The 21,801-nt window shown below is 39.0% G+C and overlaps 4 protein-coding genes and 1 long non-coding RNA gene across 6 annotated transcripts in view; 3 read left to right on the forward strand and 2 right to left on the reverse strand.

Moving 5' to 3' along the window:
- Window positions 1-2,728: 2,728 nt before the first annotated feature.
- Window positions 2,729-21,801, forward strand: part of LOC123987817 — a 61,614-nt gene continuing 42,541 nt past the window's right edge. The window contains exon 1 of the long non-coding RNA XR_006829439.1: window positions 2,729-2,927. This is a non-coding gene — a long non-coding RNA (uncharacterized LOC123987817). The remainder of the gene's footprint in view (window positions 2,928-21,801) is intronic.
- LOC114873519 (protein phosphatase 1H) lies at window positions 3,129-6,251 on the reverse strand. The gene is made up of 6 exons (XM_029181930.2): window positions 5,388-6,251; window positions 5,049-5,306; window positions 4,760-4,977; window positions 4,412-4,682; window positions 4,080-4,339; window positions 3,129-4,014 (listed from the first exon to the last, which is right to left on the reverse strand). The coding sequence occupies exons 1-6, from the start codon at window positions 5,571-5,573 to the stop codon at window positions 3,759-3,761; spliced, it is 1,449 nt and encodes a 482-aa protein (XP_029037763.1). The 5' UTR covers window positions 5,574-6,251; the 3' UTR covers window positions 3,129-3,758.
- LOC114873520 (splicing regulatory glutamine/lysine-rich protein 1) lies at window positions 6,965-9,411 on the forward strand. 2 transcript variants are annotated; one of them, XM_029181932.2, is made up of 4 exons: window positions 6,965-7,149; window positions 7,270-7,443; window positions 7,520-7,652; window positions 7,727-9,411. In XM_029181932.2, exons 1-4 carry the CDS (start codon window positions 7,114-7,116, stop codon window positions 9,331-9,333), a joined length of 1,950 nt encoding a protein of 649 aa, XP_029037765.2. In that variant the 5' UTR covers window positions 6,965-7,113; the 3' UTR covers window positions 9,334-9,411. The 2 variants fall into 2 exon arrangements, with proteins under 2 accessions (XP_029037765.2, XP_029037766.2); XM_029181933.2 differs by having other exon boundaries at window positions 6,965-7,097; window positions 7,182-7,443.
- LOC114873524 (H/ACA ribonucleoprotein complex subunit 1-like) lies at window positions 13,385-14,682 on the reverse strand. The gene is made up of 2 exons (XM_029181936.2): window positions 14,632-14,682; window positions 13,385-14,334 (listed from the first exon to the last, which is right to left on the reverse strand). Exons 1-2 carry the CDS (start codon window positions 14,653-14,655, stop codon window positions 13,606-13,608), a joined length of 753 nt encoding a protein of 250 aa, XP_029037769.2. The 5' UTR covers window positions 14,656-14,682; the 3' UTR covers window positions 13,385-13,605.
- Window positions 20,091-21,408, forward strand: LOC114873523 (glycine-rich cell wall structural protein 1-like). The gene is made up of 2 exons (XM_046285881.1): window positions 20,091-20,197; window positions 20,671-21,408. The coding sequence occupies exons 1-2, from the start codon at window positions 20,183-20,185 to the stop codon at window positions 21,406-21,408; spliced, it is 753 nt and encodes a 250-aa protein (XP_046141837.1). The 5' UTR covers window positions 20,091-20,182.

A 21,801-nucleotide genomic window follows, 5' to 3' on the forward strand; every position in this document is an offset into this window, starting at 1 on the left:
TTCGCTTGTCGCAAACATTCCTTTCGGGCTGGATTTATGACAGAAAATGAGAATAGTTTTCAAGGAGTGGATGGAAGTTTATTTCCGTAACATTGTATAAAGGGAACGTGGAGGAGAAATAAAAACTTAATTTAGTTCAACCTGTATGTGTATCCGCGTGCGTCGACATGCGGGTAATCATTCTACCTTTCCATTCCCTGTGGATAGGCAGTTTTTTTTTTTTTAAATCCATACTGGAATCGTTTTTTAATCTACAGACGATATAAGGGGACACCATTATCCTTGGGGGAAAAAATAGCTAATGGTTGCAAAAAACCTGTGAATCAAATAAGGTACAAAAAAGAGAAAAAGAAGGGAAGTTCCTACTTTATTCTTCACTTTGTTGCCACAGAGAATGCAACACAATCAATTACAAAATATTTCGTAATCATTCAATTGCGATTACGTTCGCGTTACTTCTTTATATTGATAAAGAAAAACTTGTGTAATTCATATAAGTTATATCGTAATTGCAACACAAGACTTTTATTTTTCCACATAAATATCTTTTATACGTAATGCTTTTTTGAAACTTTTCAAAAATATCTATAGCAAACTCAAATTCATTGGGTTAAATATTACAGAAGGATAATGTGTGACTTTCTTGAAATATGGATACCACAAAGTTCGAGGGGACACAAACACAAAGCTGGTCGCATAATCCCTCGACGACAAACTTGTCGCATTATCTGTTACATCACGTTCGGTAACTAGACGTTAGTTCCTAGCCAAAGGACATTAGGTTTGAGAGGCTCTAAGAGAGTTGACAACAGGTACGAGCCACCTGAGGAACTGACTCTGTCGCTTGGTAAATGTGAGAGGTAAAATTTGTTAGGAAAATTCCATGGAAAGCGTAGGTATATCAAAATATCTTGATGGAACATTTTAATTAAAGAGGACAGAATTAGTGTAATGCATAATCAAACGAACTGTTATCACCGCTTTGATCGAATTTTGTCGTCATTATTATTAAGGCTGCGTTAAATGAAAATTTATGTACCAGCTTGAGTTAGAAGCAGTTTGTCATGGTACTGTATGACTCATATGATTGATATAGAAACACGAGCGTTTACAAATGTTTTACCACCGCTTAATTCGTGCTTTTACTTTCAAATTGCATCCGACTTCTGTTTCCACGTTGCAGCAATGAGAGGCAGATACATCATGTCCTATCGGAGGAAACCATCAATGGCGTAACCAGGAAGCCGTCCAAAGTTCTCTAACGATGATGTATCGAGGTTGCAGGAGACCCTTAACTTGCGGCCGTTTCGATACACCGTAAGTTACCGTTTCTTTCGCTCTTTCTTTCTCTCACCCTTTCTTTCGCCACCCTTACCAGAAGAAGTAGGTACTACGTCCCTTGGTATCCTCCAACTTACCACCGATGATGACCGTGACAGATAGCCTGTCATAACTCGCCGCTGCGAAAAAACATATCTAAGGTCTGACGTTTGTTAAAAAAGTAACGCATACTGGTTTCTCGATCAAAAGGTGGACGTGAATTATATCGGTTAAAATGTGCAACATCATTCGTTCTCCGTCAATAAACTGGAAAGCATTTAATCTGAATTACTTTTTTCCAAATAAGAGAAGACTTTCGACCGCGTATAAAACGTTAGATAAAGCCGGCTCGAAATGATATTTTTAGAGGGACGAAAAGTTTGATGGCTCGAGACAGAGTTTGGAAAAATGTCACATCAAGCCGCGGTGAGTTTTTAAAACTAAACGACGCTAGGGGTCAACAGAAGCTGTCAAGCTAGCTTTAGTTTCCATAGACGGTGCGAGTTTTTTTCTCGGGAAGAAGAGCACTTTCCTACGGTGATTCGCAAACGCTTTTTACCTTTCTGCCCTTTTATGCTGTCGCTCTTACTCTAGGACGACATTGACGTCGCATTAAAATTTATCTGTACCTTTATTGCCGCTCGTTTCATGGAAATTTCCAGACGTTATTTCCTCATAAATTCAGCTGCCTAGTAGAAATAATTAATCTATTAGATGCGATATAAAATCGAGGCTGATAATCTTAAAGCCGCGACCGCACTTCCAGGAAATTACTATTAATAATCTTCCTCGTGAACCAAAAAGCGTTTTAACTAATTCATGATCCTGTCGGATGAAAATCGTTACCATCCATTTCAGTTACGTATATGCTATAATTAAATGTATAAACGTTGAATGTTTAGAATGGTATCCTATCCTGGCGACGGGAAAATGCACTTATCCTTTTAAATATCAAAAGGGTTTATAAATGTGTTGTCTCTTTATACAACAGATTATAATTTTAGTTCATTTATCGTACATAAAACATTAGAAATCAGATTCAATATTTATCTCAAAATACTGTGAACTGCCTAAAAATAACAAATTGTCATAATTATGATATTATTATTATTTTTTATTTGTTTTTTAAGTACATTCTTGTTACTAAACATACTTATGAAAGTGTTTGAAATAAATTAATTTCCATTTAATCTTTGTAATATTGTCTTTTAATTAATAAGTAATATTTATCAAAGTTTGTAGAAATTTTACATTTCATTATTTACCTTTTTATGAATGTATATTGTATTAATTGATAAATAAACAATATGTATTATTATCTCATACTTAATTTAAATAAGTTTAAATAGTAAAGTTTACAATTTTCATATTTGAAAGCTTGGCGCTGTAGTAGTTCCAAACTAACGCAGCGCATGCGCAGAATGGTTATGTGTAGCCGTTTGAAAAGCGTCGGTCTCACAACGCGTCGTACTAAATTAATCGAAATCTGTGATAAATCGTATTTCCAAGTGATTTACGTAGTCAAATTAATGTGTAAGTGAAGTGATTTATGTGCGCAAAAAGGATACATAAGTTGGAGTTCGTCCTGGATTGAAATTTCAGCAAATGTGAGTAAAATTCTCTTGTCATTGTTGTTAATTGTCCTAACACGTAGGACGCTACAGTTTGAGGTCAATTTTATTGGAATTTAAGCTCGAAATGAATGATATATGCAGTTTGAGATATAATTAGTAGTTTACAATCAATCCGAAATCATTTAATAAATATAATATAACGTTTATTTAATTTTGTTAATTACATTGGTTACATCAGATTGAAGATAAGTAATACAAAGATTTGATAAAACAAATATTTTTTATTATATCATTAAAAATAAAGCAATGTATCTTTTATTTGTAATCCCTTTAAGGTGGATCAATCACTTAACAATAATTCCATACATATTAGTTTAATAACTTTAGAAAGAAAATAAATATAAGGTGAATAGATAAAATCATCGAATGAAATACTTCAATAGGTATTTCCATACAAATGGTTACTACTTTACTTTATTTTTATTGTTCTCATAATGTACTCATAATTATACTCACTTTAAGAAGGTATACAAACTTTACCTCTACTTTGGATGCTGCGTAATGTTTAAAATTAACTTACTTACATTATATTCAACGCTCTACAATTGGAATGTTCAATTAAATAATCATGGCATTTTTAAGTTACACTTTTAAAAAGTGGCAGTACATAATAAATTATCACTCTAAAGGAAATTGTTAGATAGTTTAAAAATTCAGTATATATAAATGTTATTTGTTAAAAGCAATGTAAAAGCAATTGTATTTCTGTGGTTGATTAGCATACTAATTTGTGAATGTACACTTAATGTCAACTGCCAACATTCCTACTTAAATGTAATCACTTCCTATAGTTTAAATCTTTCATTATACAGAATTGTTAACTGATATGTGCAATGAATCCATTGAGTATCTTCTTTCTTGTTGTGTTGTTTTCAACCATTGCTTGTGTTCGCATAAATAAGGATATAATGGAACCACTAAAACACTGATATCATCAACCGATGCCACAGGTGAAAACTTTTCATCTGTTTCCTCAAGGTTTTCTGATTTGCCAACCCAAACTCTTCCAACTAACCTACCTCTTGCTGCTTGTACCAATTCTTGAGCACTCATTGTGAGCCTGTAATAAGAATTCATTCATGATTCTGATTTCTATGGTATTGATTATGACCTTGATAAGAATACCTGTATTCTAATGATGGAGTATCAGGGGCAAGTGTCTTCCTAAGTACATTTGCTGCTGTTTTATCTGATACAACATCCCAAAGTCCATCTGTAGCTACAATGACACAATCACGTTCGGTTAGATTACAACTATCTAAATTTATGGATTGTACTTCGGGTTGTGATGATAGGAATGGTTTTATGTTAACTCCAGTACTGGCTGCTTTTAATCCATGGTCTCCAAAACCACGTGTTACTCCTATAGTACCCATTACTCGACTCTATATAACAAAATCATGATCAACTTCTAGTAAAAGGATAATAATTATTACACCAACGTCACAGATAATTACCCTTTTCCCATGTCCTGAAATGAGAGGTAGTTTCAAATCGGAATTAGTTAATACTTTATATGCCCAGCCTGTCATGTAAGGTTCTCTGTAGAGAACCAATGATCCTAATTCCTTTTGCAGCGGTCTTTTACGAAACTCCAGTGGTGTAAAGTGACCTTTCAGTAATTCGTTACTTCTTAGAAAACCTAGTGCTCTGACGCGATTTGATTCTGAGTCAGGAGTATGATCTCTTGTCAACGCACGTTGACTTTCTCCCAATACTAATACGGCTCTGTTCATCATATACTTTTCATTAGTTATTTTAACTTCTATCAACTATAGTAGAGTTATGTGTATTAGAGTTTTCACCTTGAATCTCCAGCACCTGCAGCATACAATCTACCATTGAGAAATAAAATAGTGATTGCTGTACAACCTCCACCACCTCCTTGAGCTTGAGCTTCTACCATTTGATCCATCTGTCTATATGCTAATTCAATAGCACCAATAACTAGATCTCTTCCTTTTATGAGTTCATCCTCATCTTCATTTAGTAACATATTTCCAGGTATTGCCATTAATCTTCCCTAGAAAAAAATTCATATATCAGATATAAGGTGTGAGGTGTCTGTAAAATTGTATATTGAATTAGTCTTACAAGAATTATCCTATGCAAATGTAATCTTGCTGTTAAAGCTACTTGATATCCGGCATGTCCATCAAACATAGAGAACATAACATAAGGCAAGGTAACATTAACATCAGCCAGTTTAAGATCTCCTCTGGTTGCAGAAGTTTGATCCTCATTCCAAGCACTTTTACCAGCATTGATACATTCTGCATAACCAGCACACCATGGCAATCTGCTCAAATCCCTTGGAACTATGATAGGTCTTACTCTGTGATCAGCACTTACCTATGAATTACATAAATAATCACTATTCCATATTACAATCACAATATCATAATAATGATAGTGACAATTTAAAGCACATACTTGAGTTTCTTCTGTTGTTAATCCTAGAAAACTAGGTCTACTATACGGTTTATTTTCTATTTCTGCACTAATGTTTGAATTAAGGTAATCTGTTAATGTTTCATTATCTGAATCATTAGGATATTGTATGCCAAGTTCACTTCCACCAACAGCATTCAATAATGCTGATTTAAATCTGTTCAGCATCTTTTTTTTCAATATTTCTGAGATTTGTACTTTACAATTAATTTAATAAACTGTAGCATAACATCTATATTTAAAGAAAGATATTACATCTGGTGATAGTGTTTGATTATACTTTACTTTATACTAATGTAAAAACGCATTCATGTATGTACAACACCAGCACTAAGAAGGAACTACAAAGTTTTAATGGCTGTTTGGTTATCTGTCATCTGTCAGTAACTAATCACAAAATTAACTTCACATTAGAAACACTATCTTTATAGTTCTAATATCAGTATGCCCAGAAATGAAATCATTATATTTTAAATTATTCATAAATTTATGTTTCGTTCAACCGATATCATCTTGTTGACAAAATGATTGTCAACAATAAAGTAGGTTATATCTTGAACACGAGTATCAGGTAGCTGGTTCATATAGCGACACCATTTGTCGATTTTTAATCACCTGAACTGATTTCTGTCTTTATATTTTGTCTTGAATAAAATGTTAAATTGAATTAAAATAACTATATAATATTTTATAATACTAACAAAAAGGATTAGCTTGGAAATTATTCCACATATTCATTAAAACAGTGTAAGATTCCTATAATATCAGCGTACATACCTGCTCGTTTTTTAATTTTTTGTTTTTATTTTGAAAATTCTTCAATTTCTGTTTGTGTCAATGTCATCAGTACCGGTAATTCTGATAAAGTATCTTATTTTTGAAAGATAGTTTATTGGATTATAATATTTACCGCACGTATAACTAATTAAATTAAATTTAATTTTAAGGAACAATTTGGAGAACATCCAATGTTTAATGCGTTGCATTGATAATAATTTATGTGAAGTAGGATTTACAGATTATAATAAAATAGTTCAATAGAATTTATACAAACCTTTACAATTTTTACCTATGTATGCAGAATATTTTTTAATGCATAATCTTTCTGAAAAACTTATTGCAATAATCAACAATTCAAATTCGAATCCTTAGAAGAAATAGTTTCCTTGTACATTTGATTATCAGACTAGAATTGCATTTAGTTATCTAAATCAAGCATTTGAATATTTAGTTCTTGAAAAAGTAATTAATTCAATAAGCTGAAAATAGTGCATAAACCTTATTTTTAAATGTTTTTTAATTTTATATTGTACGTTTTTAAAATGATACCGCTGGTGTCATCTAACGCTGAAGGGAGTCTCTTGTAACAGAAAATTGCTTTTTTTAATAGAATAAACGCTTTTTATATTTAATTGAGCCAAGTAGAATATTTTGCAATCCCCGTGAAATTCAAAAAATAATAAGAACTTAAAAAATAGGTAATAATAAAAGGTGTGTGGTTTGGTCTTTCTTCTTTATCGATGCTTCATTCCATACGTAGTTGAAGTATCGGCCACGGAGCTGTGGAATGTTTTTGTTGTTGGGTGTCTGCTGTAATTTTAGTGGTAAATAAGATGTGAGGTTTAAAGAGTAATAAATGTTAGTTGAAATTGGGTATCATTTATCCATAGCACTTGTATAAACTTATATTTGGTAAGGGTAAGGAGATATGGCAAAGGTCAGGAGGAATACTCATAAAAGTGAGGTAATTAACCTCTGTGCATTATCTTCTTTCAGTTCGTTGTAGTTTAGGAGTTATTTGTTTCCTGCAAATATTTGAAATATTCGTTTAGTGTATCAACATGACAGTCACATTATCTTGTAGGAAATTAGTAGTTCGTCAGGTTCATCTTCATCGATATCCTCAGATGAAGAGGTTGATGCAAGGGATTTAAAACCAATTAAAGAGTATTTGTCAGATCGTAGAGAATTAGCTAGACAGCTTTTTAAATCTGTCAGAGCTGAAAAAATACAAATGATGTTACCTCAAACATTGAGGGTGAGCTTGTTCATATCTTTAGGATATTAATCATTTTCATAGCATTCATGACCAAATTTACTTATATTTATTGTAGAAAATGGATTTAGGGCAGTTAGAAAAGTGGTGTGCTAATGAATTAAGTGGTATGTCAAAGAGCCGTATATTGTCTATCTTAAATGGGAAACCTATGTTAGATTCATCAAACACAAGTGAATCAGATGATTCAGGTATGGGAAAGCTTAGCGTTTACTAACAGTTTTGCAGTCACATGGGTATTTTATATTTATTTTCATAACAATAGGACCTTCTTTGGAAATAATCTCAGATACAGAGGAGTGGTTTACTGATGAGGATATATGTATAAAGGAGGAGGGATCTGTTAAAGGAAAGGTAAAAAAAGATAGGACTAAACAGAAAGTAAAATCTCAGCTGCATAAAAAGAATGATAGTAAACCTAATCCTAAGAAAGCTCCTAATAATGTTTCTAAAAATGTACCGGTACCAAAAGAGGAACCAGTAACAGCGAATAAAGAAAAAGAAGGTGATAGTTTGTTAGATTTGCTAGAATTAGAAATGCGTGCAAGGGCGATAAGAGCTTTAATTAGGAAAGAAGAGGATATAATACCAAATACATCTAAATCTAATGAAGAGAATAATACCTTGAATAAAGATGCTGCAGCTAAAGCGAAACAAGATGAGATGAAAGAAAAGGAAAATTGCAGAAGGCAATTAGAAAAGATTATTAGCGCTCAACAGAATAGCGCTGGCGAGGATGAAGATGTAGTGATAGTCGTTCAGCCAACTCCAACTATCGAGTTGTTATCTAGCGATAGTGAAGACGAACCTCACGGTGGGGTACGGGTGAACAAAAAATTGGAGAATGAACGTGTTTTAGAAAACAAGAATAATATGGAAAATGTAAAAGAAAAGAAAGCAGCAAATACATCGGAAGTACATAAAGAATCAGATGCGCATAAAACTGAAGTTTCTAAACGACCTCATAGTAACAATGTATCTCAAACGGATACTCAATCAAAATCGAGTGGAAAAAGGCGAAAAACGAAAAAAAAGGCGCATACGAAAGAGCAATCGAAAGATACAAGTTCCGAGGTTGATGTACACAATACGAAATCATCGAACGATAATCAAATCACCAAGGGTGTAAAGAATGACGAATGTTCGTCAGAAAATGTTAAATTGAACGGAAAGGAACATGAAAATAATGCTATATCAAAAGAAGTCGCAGGCACGCCAAGTAATATAAATTTAGACGAAGAGAAATCCATTGATTTAGACGAAATAATTGATCTGGATGATTACTGCGATGATATGGAGGAAATGGAAAATAATGAGAACAAGAAGAGCGAAAATAAAGAAGTTACAGGCAAGGAAGATAAACCTGAAACTGAAGTAGGTTCTGTAAAAAAATCGATAGGAACTGAAACTTGGGCGAGTCGCTATTATCAGACAGATGATGTTCAAAACGTAATAAAAGAATCGAAGATACAATCGGAAATTCGTAAACGGTTAAGAGAACGTCAGAGGCTTTCGAAAGCTAGTACACCTCCAAATAAAAAATTACAATCATCTTCATCGACGGAAGGTACGAGTAATAAAATTACAGAACAGAATCCATTAGGTTCGGTGGATGAATACTTGGCTCTAAAAAATACCGATGCTACCTGCCTTAATGTTAACGCTAATAACGATGATTCCAATGTAATAAAAGATAGTGAAACGTCTACCGACACTTGCACGGATGCAAATAAAATAATTGAGAACGATAACGCAAGTATGCATTCTGAAAATCAAAACGATGAGACGAAAATTAATTTAAGTGATAATGCAATTATTGATAAGCCGATAATTACGAACGATAACGCAATTGATGTTACGAACCCTGCTTGATATAACTTTTTTATATAATAATAATTAGAATATTTGTATACATAATTATATGTACATAATTAAAAATATTACAGTAAATACAGTGTTCCCTTTTTTATATTTCAAAAAATTTATGCCACAATTTATTTACTGGGATACTTTTAAATTCGACATTTATAATCAAACAGTGTCCGCTGTTTATCCGTAAGAAGGTATTTCAAAGACAGTGTATATATAATTCACATACTCGAGGATTCTACATACTCTCTGACCATTCCCTTCTCTACTTTCGTTTCTGGATTTTTATCGTTCATACCTAGGGGGAAAGTTTCCGTTGCTCTACAATCTCATTTATTTTTAAACTTAAGGAGAGGCGCTTCCTAAAACCACGTTTCAACTCCGACAACCTGTACGTTCGCCAATACTGAAAGTCATCCAATAATACAGATTTATTTCTTCCTATATCTCGATCCAGTTTTATAATTAGTAAGAAGGTGCGTGTTTCGTTTCCGAGTCGCACGCACGAGTAGCGTTTATTACAATTCAAACGAAATGTTTTCCACGACACGGAAGTGACGATTGAACGTTCAGTCAACGCGCGTGCACTTGTAACGCATAAATGATCTCGCACGACCTAGGAAGTGCAGAAATTGTTGGTCGCGTAATCTTATCGACTTTGTGAATTACGACACTGTCCCGCACACACATAGGTATACAGGTGGACAGATTTTTCAGAACCTCCACGGTCTTGGCACAGGGAACTTTCGATCCCAATGGGTGGTTCCGGTGGCGTGGAACTTGGAAAGTTTCTCTGCAACGATGCAAATAAGAGATACAAAAGGGAAGGGTGACCGGTAACTTTTTCAGGGGAACAGAAACGGTCGATGGTGTTCTGCACCATGCGAGACAGATTGTTGACAGGGTTCGAGTGGAATTTAAATTAGTATAATCCTGTGTAGGGTTGCGTAACACCAGGAATTTCTTAGGTGGTCCACTTCCGATGAAAGTTACATTTGCAATTCTCAGCGACACGGTATACTGGTTAATACGACAATAAATCTAGAAGCTACTCATGCGCGTTTCTTTACGAGATTTCGCGTAATAGGGAAGTAACGAGGTCATATAATTAGACGCGTTTGTCTTTCTCGCTGTACCTTGTTTACATGTTTCTACTTAAACTCTGGAGATTAAATGCAGTAGAATAACATTATGCTTGTGGTTACTGATACACTGTTCGTGGATATAATTTCAGCAAAACAGAGTTGCTATTATGCAATGTAAGCAAGTAAAACTAACGAATGAAAACAATTTTTCGCTTGTTCTTATTTTCCATGTGGTATTTGGTGTGAAACGAACAAAACATAATTCCTTGTACATGTAATAACTTTGTTGATAATAATCAGAGTGAATTTATTTTCTACCCAAAGAGAAAGGTACCTACGTTAGTAAATCATTTTCTCTTCAAAGTTGATATCAAGTTTGTTCGAAACGTATGTATTAATTTTTGCCGAGATTTTTCTAACAGCGTCTGGTAAAACGAGCGTTTAAAAGTTTCCATAACAAAAACTGTTCGTACGTTTTTACTAATCTAACATCAGATAACGAGGAAAAAGGTTGCTGCAAAACAAGTAACAAAACGAAAGAACGTTCTCACGGTAGTTGGATGTTCAGAGCAAAAAGGACCATTGAAAAAAGGTATTGCGCTACTGCACGATCGGCAAACATGCAAGTGTTCTCTTATTTTGGTACGCGGTAAAAAGTACCATTTTCCACGCGTTATTGAAATTTCGTACAGTGTAAATTAAACGTTTAATTGGTCGTGAAGCCGAGTAAACGGTAGAGGTAATAAAGCAACAAGATCGTGTGATAACATTGTATCGCAATCGGTGCGTACAGTGGGAAGCTCTTGACGTAACACGATTTTCCACGTAACGTGTATCGGAATAAAAAGTGGCGCGAACGTGAAAGGACCTCTTTATTCATCCCTTCCGAGATGTTCGACGGAAGGCACAATAGTGATTGATGCAAGTGCCAAGTCACGATCCTTTAAATTGTAAAACGAAAGCAAGGCAAAAATAAGAAGAAACACTCCGGAGACCGCGTGTTGCGTAACGCCGCGATAGACGCGTCTACACCTAGCTGGGGAACGTTCTGATTTCTCGGAAACGCCTTCTGTTCAACGATTTCGCGCCAATTTCTGGGGAACGAGGAAGCGTAGAAATTGCTGTCCGTGCTGTGCCGTGCCAATGAATAATTGCGAATTTTCTTACGTGCTCGTTAGAGAGTCAGGAAAGGGAATCGCAAAGAAAGAATCACTGCTTTGGGAATGGACGAACAATTGTAGACGTTCGTTAAAACAATAAAGACTAAAAGGCTTATGATAATTCGAATTTTTTAGCTATATGCTTTCAATTATCCGCAATCTTATGCGACGTAAGAAGTGTAAGAGATACGATGGGTTGTATAAGATGGTTAGGGATATCGGAAACATTAGTTACAGTCAATGATAGCTTTCTAAAAGCTATTTACAGGCAACCTTCTGCAGTAATATCGGGACCTTTATTCCCAGACGCAAATTTCCCTAACATACCGAGCAAAATAACGTATCCGGAGGAATAAACAATGTTTACGTCACAATTGACGGAAACGTAGTCGGTGGTATGCAATCGACACAACCAGAACTGAGGAACGTCATATCTGCATCGTTCTACTTTATAAGTGAACGTTATCCATACGGGGACCGCGATTGATCGAAGAAATCTTTCTCGTTCTTATACGAACTTCCTAGGCCATTAAATATGATTACCAGGCTTGCAGCACGTTAAATAACGGGATTTGCTATCCAACTACGTCTGCGTGTCTTGGTACATACGAAAGCATCGGTTAGCCCCCTTTTAAAACTCACCTGGTCGATAGCAGATAAACCTGGCTAGTGGTTATTATATCTTAACGACCCGCCGACTATCAAACAGCTACAAACTCTAGTTTCATCGCGGATTATAAATTACCTGTTTAAAAAGGAACATGCAATAGCCTTTTCCTTTTCACGTTCCATTTCATCGGGAATTCAGTGTTATTCGCGAACTATTTTTTACCCAGGTTAACCAATTGTTATGGTTCGACTTTTTGTTCGCGGTGTACGTAGTAAGTCGAACCGTGCATAATCAGTTGCTATTGGTTTTACCAATCAGACACGATCAACCGATTCACGGTACGATGATTTTGTCAAAATGTAACCGTGCCGCATCGATGCAATTTACCTTGATCGTTGGACAAGGTCGATACACCAGATATTCATAGAGGGTATTTTCGTGAATGGTTCGAAATTGTCGCAAGCACGACTCCTCGTCCCTGACGAATTGGCGGTACCAGAATCGTGGTCGCGTACACGTACGGACACGCTTCTCTGATTCCGTGCACAGGTAACATACTCAAGTTGCACTTTCGACGTAACCCACTTTCCTAGATTTTAAAATCGGTTCATACGTCCGGAGTCACTTTCGGTTTCTACATAGCTGCTATCAGATTAGCGTGCGCGCGGAGGAGAAACGAACATTTCATGCGGAAATGAAACCTCGCCTCGCGATCGCGCAAAATTATGATTTTAATTTGCTCATCGAAATTCGCCGTTAGAAAGGAAATTTTTTACTTCGTCATTTTCTGCTTTGGATGGAATAGCACGGATGATCGAAGAGGAAGGTATGACGAAAACGTCGAGATTGCACAAAGAGAACGGCATCGCGAAACTTAGCAGCATAGATTTTCACGCAACCAAATGTCAATTTTCCTCTCGGCTATTAATTTTCACGTTTTACCATTTACCTTAACGAGCGTACAAATCGTCCGCATCCTTCTCCCTCTAACACTTTGCTTGCGGTAGAACAGGTGTATCTCGTAACTTTACTCGGTGAAAGTCTCGATGCGATTCCTCGCGTTCGCGTAATCGCGCCAGCACACGATTCTCTTCCTCTCAGCGCAATCTCGTGTCTCCCAAGGTTACGTAATCGTTTTGTTATGTATAAAAAAATATCGCTTTATTCGTTCATAGAAAACATATAATATAATACAATTCAGGATCACGGAGTGAATACAATAATTGGTACATTCGACTGACGTCTACTACGCGCAGCGCGCTTGTTCTTCGATCGCGGTGTTCGCGTACGAACGTGAAACGATCTGACGATCGTGATGAATACCGATTTCATGAAATCGGTTGTCGTGTCTGGTAGCGATCATTGAACAAGACGCGCAAGGTCAAAGACTTCGATTCTCTTTCGAGACGAAGTCTTTCCTTCAGTGATGTCCGTAACCACCGAGCTCGTGTCCACCTAACTCGATTCCACCCTCAAATCCACCGTATCCACCACCGTATCCACCGCCGATTCCACCGCCGATTCCACCGCCGAATCCGTGCTCTTTCACGTAAACTGGTACAGCTTCCTTCACGTACAAGGGCACCTTAACGGGGTAGGGCACTGGTTTTGAAATCGTAACAGGCACCTTGACTGGTACCTTGACCGGGTAAGGCACCTTGACTGGTACCTTGACGGGTACCTTGACGGGGTAAGGTACTGGCTTCTCGACTGGATAAGGTACGTGTTTTTCGACGGTCACTGGGTAAGGTTGGGGCACATGGACGGGATAGGGCTTGTCAATAGGTACTTTAATCGGTACTTTGACAGGATAGGGGACGTGTTTTGGGACCTCGACTGGATACGGTTCAGGAACGTGAACGGTCTTTGTGACCGTGACTGCCTGGATGTGTTCCGCGGATATATGCTCGCCGCCGCCCAGCCCGCCGCCGCCGCCGCCCAAACCGCCACCCAAACCTCCTCCGTAGCCACCTCCGTAACCTCCTCCGAAGCCTCCTCCGTAGCCTCCTCCGAAACCACCGTGGTCTCCCAGGCTCAGCTCCAAGCCACGTTTCGTCTTCTCTTCCTTTGGCTGAACTTTTTCAGATTCAGCTGGTTTTTTCGTCTCCTCTGCGAGGGCCGATAATACCAGGCCGCAGAAAAGTAAGATCTAAACAGAGTAAATTATGGATCGTTAGTCTCGAATTAATAGGCTCGTTTTGTGTGCGTTCGAAAATGGGTTTGAAGTTTGAATAGCTTTTATTACGAGCTATAAAAAGATCGCAATTGGTATGATTAGACTACATTAGTGTTTGTTTAAGCTCGTTCGAGAGAGAAATATTCACGAAATTGTTTTTGAAAGGACGAAGCTGATTGCATGCAGTACGGTGTAACACGTTAGAGCCAGTTACGTATGCGTGGCTCGAGTGACGGGGATTCGAGTGACCGTCTTACAGGAGCTACTCACTTTCAGCTTCTCTGTGCTGTTCATGTTGGTCGACAGTGAGCACACTGATTCCTCGATGGTCTACCCCCGCTTTTATAGGGGACGCAACGGCCAGTCTGGCGGGCAACTCGAGCGTGCCGCTGAAACTGTTGCGGAGTAGGAAGTTAAGAGAAAGAAAGAAAGAGAACGACGCCATGGACGACGCTTTCCTCCGGTTTCAGCTTTTGTCAGCCAACATTTAGCAAGTCGCTTCGCGTTTCGTTCAATTTCTTCCTTAATACCGCTCGAGCTTTCAAAGCTGCTTCAGTTTCTTGAACGACACAAGAAATCCTTTGAAGCGTTTCTTTTCCTCGTTTCTTAATTTCTTTCAATGAGCAGATGGTGTTTGTATTCTCGTCTGAAAATTATTCGAAATTCATTCAATTTAATTCAATTCAAGGACGGAAAAGGTTGATGATTGTGTTTCAATTTAAATTGCACTCGTTAGAGAATTACGCAGTGATCGGCTTCGAACTTTCTCGTTACTTACTTAGTTACTTACTTACTCACATTCCTCGAGTTGGTGAGTTTTCAATTACCGGATGAACCATCGAAGCGAACCGGAGCAACTAATACGGATTCAACTCCGGTGTCTCTTTTTAATCCGATTACTTCTCACAATACGTTCCTACATCTCTCTGAACTCACATCGTCGAGTTCTTCATTAATATTAAGAGCTTAATTAAAGCGAAAAGCGAACTATAACTCGGTATCTTTGCACCTTTTTTTCGTTGTAACGCGATTCGCAGGAACTTCGCTTCCAATAGTCTCTAACGTCTATGTACGTGAATTTAACCTACATTCCATCCGAAACTTTTTGATTTATAAAATAGAACGTTTCTCGTTTCGTGTTTCTCATGTTAAATTCAGTTAGTGTTCCTTAATGATTCTGTTGAAACAGAATTGTAACTGGTTCGAAGACGTAGCTACACACGTACGAGGATCGATTGGAAAGAGGGCGAAAATAAAACGAGCCTTATCCTGGAAAGAGAAGGCAATAGTCGTGCTCGATATAGGTATATCGAGCGGATGCTATTCGCGGTTCATTCGCGATCTGTTCGAAGTTAGCGGGATCGCAGCGATTTTTGGTTATCACTTCGGCCTCCCTGGGGCGCAGTTAATCTTGGAATGACTTTCTGCCCCGATCCCGCCTGTTCGGGAGCATTAGAATATCCCGTGTATCCATGGTTTATCAGGCTTATCGGCGGGAATAAATTTCCATATATCTAAATTTGAATCTCCATATTTGAATCTGAAAATATTGATTTAACTCCTAGCCAGCTAAGCGGTACGCGCTACGTTCCGGCCGGCAAAACCACCGTTCGATTGGGCTCGGTACGATCGAACCGAATGAAAAGCGAGAGGAAGATGTTTGTCGATAGTTTCTGTCTCACCTTCCAGCCGGATTAAATTGTTTTCGATGAATTTATAGTGATTTGCCGTGGTCGCAATCTCCTCGGACTGCGGACCGATTTCCATACGGGAACGAAGCTCGGCTACTGGAGATCGATACCTCGCGGTGAGGCGAAAGCGATCACTTTGGATGGAACCCGTTTAAATTTATGACTCGTTGACGTGGCGATATTTTAATAGATGTCCAGGCAGAGAGACAAAAAGGACATAATATGTTTATTAATTAAACGAAACGCCGATAACCCGGTAGCCGACGATTGTGCAAAACGCTGCTGCGAGAATCTGTTTGATGTTTTATTCGTCGATTTTGAAGGTAATGACACGCATCGTTGCCATTAGGTGACTAACTTTGTCTGTGACCAATTGTGATTTCTGTAGCAACGCGTTTTGCCCCACCGTTACGTCACGTTTACCCTTTGGTAATTAAAACGTGTGAAAGGCGTTAAGGTCCGTGAAATACGTGATCTGCATGCTCCTCCACTTTTTGCCAGGTTAATAGACCAGCATTTAGTTTTGCGTCAACAAATACGTCTGGTTTCTCTCAAGTCTTGTTTTCGTTTTATTTTTTCTTTCAAATTCAACATTGAGCCACTGCTCTGGAACCTATTGCACGGACCACTGATTCGTGATTTTGATTGCTAGGCCATTTGTTCGAAAGCGTTCCTGCGAAAAGGTACGCATTGGGAAATCATTTTAGGCGAAGCCTATAATCGAGTGAAATCTTTTATTTCATTACGCAGCTACGAGTTGGATGCAATTACGTACACGGAACCTTTCTAAGTGTTCGAGGTCGTATTATGGCGCGGGATCTATTATGTACGATTTTTGTCCATGCCGTTTCTGTATTTTGCTTTTTCTTGCTTTCTAATAATCCGCCGTTATTCGTAACAGGGCAATTACATAAAGAGTCTACACACATTGTAGACTTCCGATCAGCGGTAAGCCGCGAAAAATTTTTTTTCTTATCGACGGATTGATCTTTCATCAATGTTGCGTCGCGCATTACATTCGTGTTCACGTGGAAACGCCTTTTCGCAACGTATCCCGGTTCAATTTCAAATTATTCCGCCACCATTATCCATAGAATCAGAGGGAACGTGATTTTCGGGAGAATCGAACGCCCTCGGAGCTTTTGCGCTCGAGATTCGACGCTTACGAAAATGCAGCCTAAAGAGAGTAGCAGGCAAATCCCCGTGGTCGATGAACGTACAGGCAGACGGTAGGAGCAGAATTTTCGCGAACTCTGCATTTCTGCTTGAGCGACCGCAAACGTAACCTTATGCAATAATGGGAAAGGCTTTCGAGTCGGCCAGACCGAGACTCTCATGAATATATGGATGGATGTTCTCGCTGAAGGTGTTTATCAAGCCGTTTTCTAGTTACGCCCTTTCTATTCTCGCCCTTTTTGCGGCTTCCTCCCTTTCTACAAACGGAACATAATTCCCGATCTCGTACGTGGTCGGCGAAGGACCGAAAACGAGTTCTCTTGTTTCCCTTTCACCGTCGACTTCGCTTTCTTATTATTCCGATTTCTCGCAAACGGTTCCTCGCTCCTTTTTCATCGTTACGAATGCTAACGAACAAGATCTTGGAAATTTTCTCATCCTCGAAAAGACTATCTCGTTAAAGTCAAACTTTGTTTTTCCGCTAACAATTGAGGGTGTTTTCTTTCGAGTGAAATATATTTACTTATATAAATCGTCGCCCGTAGTATATGAAATTGACGAAATTGTCATTTGTGTAGCCGTAAATAAATCTGTGTCACAAATATCTCGAGGAATTCCATACTTTCGACTTATTTTCTCATTTATTACGGAACGCCCAGTATAAACGCGCCGTTCACAGGATCTCACTTTTGGCGAACATCCTTGTAGCGAAACTTGTCCTGGTTAAATCGCGACGCATTAATTTTGCGAACACGGTTAAAATATTGGCCAGCGTGGCTCGAGTGAGAGTCACGCATATTACTGAAGCGTCTGTGAAACGATTATGAAACTGGTTCTGGTAAAAAGCGTCTGTATGCCGAGAAATTATGGACGCACGAGCCCTGGTAGCTTCGTTATTAATCGTTAATACAGGAACAAGAGTTCCAGACATTTTTCATTTAGATCTGATTTATCGGGAACTATTGACAAGTTAAAGCAAATGTGTCCAACCTTCTAATGGCAGAGTTGGGAACTGTTCTGAGTTATACCAAAACACTTTGAACCCTTAAATTAATTTATTAGTTTATTCCAAACTAAGTGCACTTAATCTTAGAAATTTTATTCATAAAAATACTTCAAAAGGTCTACGTCCTCCACCAACGTATTAAATAATTTCATAAATTTTTGTTTGCATGTACCATTTTTTGACCTTGATATAAAATGGAACTTGGAGCTTGAACTTGCTATAATAATATCCTTGCATTTCGTTAATTGACCCGACCGGTGTGCATTGTTAATTAATCATTTCCGCGTTCAAATGAGAGTTATCCAGCTGTAATGCATCATCATTCGTTACGGGGAGGTAATCGGCAAAATGGCATAATGGCCCTCTAGTACGACGTAATGATTTTGAAAATACTTCACTTGTAAATGCCCAAGATTCTTTTCGTATACGTTATATGATTAACAATGTGACTTACTTTCGCGATTATCTCAATTAAATTCTAGGGAGATGCCTCGGAACGACCGGTAGCGTTAGAAATGAGTTGACGACAATGTTGTCGTTCACCGTGACGCCTAACAACTTCCTCCGAGTATCGTGGGTTTATCTTTTAATTAACCGAGCATCAAGCATGATGCCGGGAATCAGTCAATTAAGTACATAACGCGCGCGTGTCCGAGACGAGAGGAGAAAGTTGGCTGGAAGTCCCTTTGTGACGCGGAAGGTTTTAAAATTTTGCTATTTTATTACGTTGTCGATGAAAATCGACGAAAAGCCGACGTTCCATGATTAATTACCGGATAGCTCGATATCGAGTGGCACGCGCGGAAGTTCAGTTCCCTTCACGGGAATAATGAGCCGGCAATTTTCACCGGTGTTACGTGCGTTACCAAAAACTTTCCTTGTCGCGAGGCATTTTTTGATCGCGTAATGAGCAGCTGGAACGTGCCCGGCTGCATTATGAGATCGGATCGTAACGACGTTGCGTCGGTGAAAGAAGGAAAATAACCTGGGATGCGTAATCGACGATCGATCGATTTTAAACTCGACTTAAGCCATTAATTGCACCTCTTTTACGGTGCGCATCGATTAAACTCATTTTCTCACGTTTGCCTTCCGTTTATCGAGCCTTGCCGATTACGTAATCTCTCGAACTCCATATAAAATCAATTCAAATTGATGAACCCTCAAACTCCTCGGGGAGTTTCATTTATTCAATCATATTGGATTAGCTCATCGAAGCAAGCAACGAATCAATCTACTTCAAGAAATCTGCTCGGTTGGATGTCGAGAAATCGTACAGAATGACGCAACGCGTGCAACGGTAACATCGAAAGGAACGGCTGGTCGAAAAGCTGACAATGAAAAGTAAGCAAGAACGACCACTTCCTCTTACACAGTCACGATCTCAAACTTCTTCCTTTCCTCGGAGAGATCCGAAAAACGTTACGCCGATATCCCGAGTGCGATGCATTGCGTAAGACGTCGGGAGTCTCGGGCGGAATTACATCCGGAATCGGTTTTACGAGACACCAGGCACGAACGTCGGAATCGAAGGCGAGGCGGATCATGCCTCTCCTTCCGAAGTGAAAGAAAAAGAAACACCGAAGAAGACTGGCCGCTGCGATGGTTGCACATTAAATTGCAGGCTCCTCCTCGCCAAGTGAACGGACAAGAGAACGCGATTCGATACAGTTTGAATACGAGCAAGCTGTTAGGCAGGGGTATGTTACGCGTGCGGCAGATCCGGGGAGATCCGGTAGTAATCAACCGGCCACTCGGTAGCCCGTGGGAAAACGGCTTAACGCCGAACGAACGCCTTTGCACGGTGTGGTAGTACAATCGGTCCACTTTAATGCCGGTGGACGAGTAGGATTTTCCGGGGAGTGGGCCAGTAGCCACGGCGAAAGTGCCGGTATATATGCCAGTGATTGGCGCAGTGTAGCTTCAGTGTGCACCTCCGAACGATACCATGAGCACTCCACAGGTGAGCTCGCGGTCCTCCAACTTACACAGAACACAGAGGTTGTCGTTTGCGAACGCAGATCAAGGGATAGGGATTACGTAAGAAGGCGGAGAAAGTTTTGTAACGATAGATGGTTGCGTTGTCGCGAATCATTTTTTTCTTTTGTCGAACGAAACCTTTTCGTTTCTCATTGTTCTTTCTCTCTGGCGCGTTCTCTTTCCTTCTTTGATTGGTCTACCCGTATGTAGAGTGATAACTATAAATCTGCACGATAGTATCGTAACAAGATATCGTTTATCATGATTCACTCGCGTTTATCGCTCGAGTCTCGCATAGCTTTCACACACTGTACTTTCTCCCGTTAAATTATCACATATGTTACTTTTGAAAAATCACAACCGACGCGGAGAAAAGAACAAATACACGGCGGACACAGTACAACACCGCGAAGTAAACGATTCACGCTGGTACAACTAACGACTTTCTACCTTCAGAAGCTTATAATACTCGCCCTGGTGGCGACTAGCCTGGCCGGCGAGGCAAAGCAGTCGGACACGAAAGCCACTGTGGAGACGAAAGAAAAGAGCAAGCGAGGATTGGAACTGAGCTTGGGTGGATATGAGAGCTACGGACTGGGAGGACACGGACTGAGCTATGGAGGATTAAGCTACGGAGGAGGCTTTGGCGGAGGTCTAGGCGGAGGTCTAGGTGGAGGTCTAGGTGGAGGCGGCGGAGGAGGTGGCGGCGGCGGCGGCGGCGGTGATAATGGCCGCATAACTGGAATCACCATCCACCGAGAGAATCAAGTACGCGTACCACAGCCGTACCCAGTCGAGAGAAACATACCCGTACCAGTCCCAGTCCCCGTTAAGGTTCCAGTCGAGCGTCCAGTTCCTGTCCACATACCAAAACCTTATCCAGTCCCAGTAGAAAAGCAGATCCCTGTGCCGGTGGAGAAACCAGTTCCGGTACCGTACAACGTGCCCGTCAAAGTACCCGTGTCGGTTCCTTACCCGGTTAGCGTACCGGTAAAGGTTCCATACCCGATCGAAAAGGAGGTCCCCTATCCAGTCAAGGTCCCTGTGATCGTTAAGGAATCCTATCCTGTACTGGTCAGCAGTGGCCACGGTGGTGGTTTCGGAGGCGGTTTGGGTGGCGGCTACGGAGGAGGTTACGGAGGTGGACACAGTTTTGGTGGTCACGAACTGTCTGGACTCAGCCTGCACCATTAGATAAGGATGAAACTCGTCGACACGGATCTTCATCCACACTCATATATTTGTATATAATGATTATATTTTTGTATGGAAAATAAATTTTTTAAATTATTAAACGATGTCTGTACGTTTCACGTATGTTGATTAAAGTAATCGACCTGATTTCATGTATTTTTCTTGCGAGTTAGCGAATAATATTATGTTTTTTGAATTTCTGATGTCTGCCTGTGCTTGAACACCACAGGCATTGGTATATTAAATATTCTTCAAAAATATTTCTGAATTTTAATTAAAAGCGAGAGATTTTCATTAGCTGTTCTTCGTTTCACACGCCTCTCCTTGTAATACAAAGACGAAATGCAGATTATGAATTAAATTATGATTCCAATCTCCACTCGGAGACACCTT

Source organism: Osmia bicornis, chromosome 1, assembly GCF_907164935.1.
Source record: "Osmia bicornis bicornis chromosome 1, iOsmBic2.1, whole genome shotgun sequence".
NCBI lineage: Eukaryota > Metazoa > Arthropoda > Insecta > Hymenoptera > Megachilidae > Osmia > Osmia bicornis.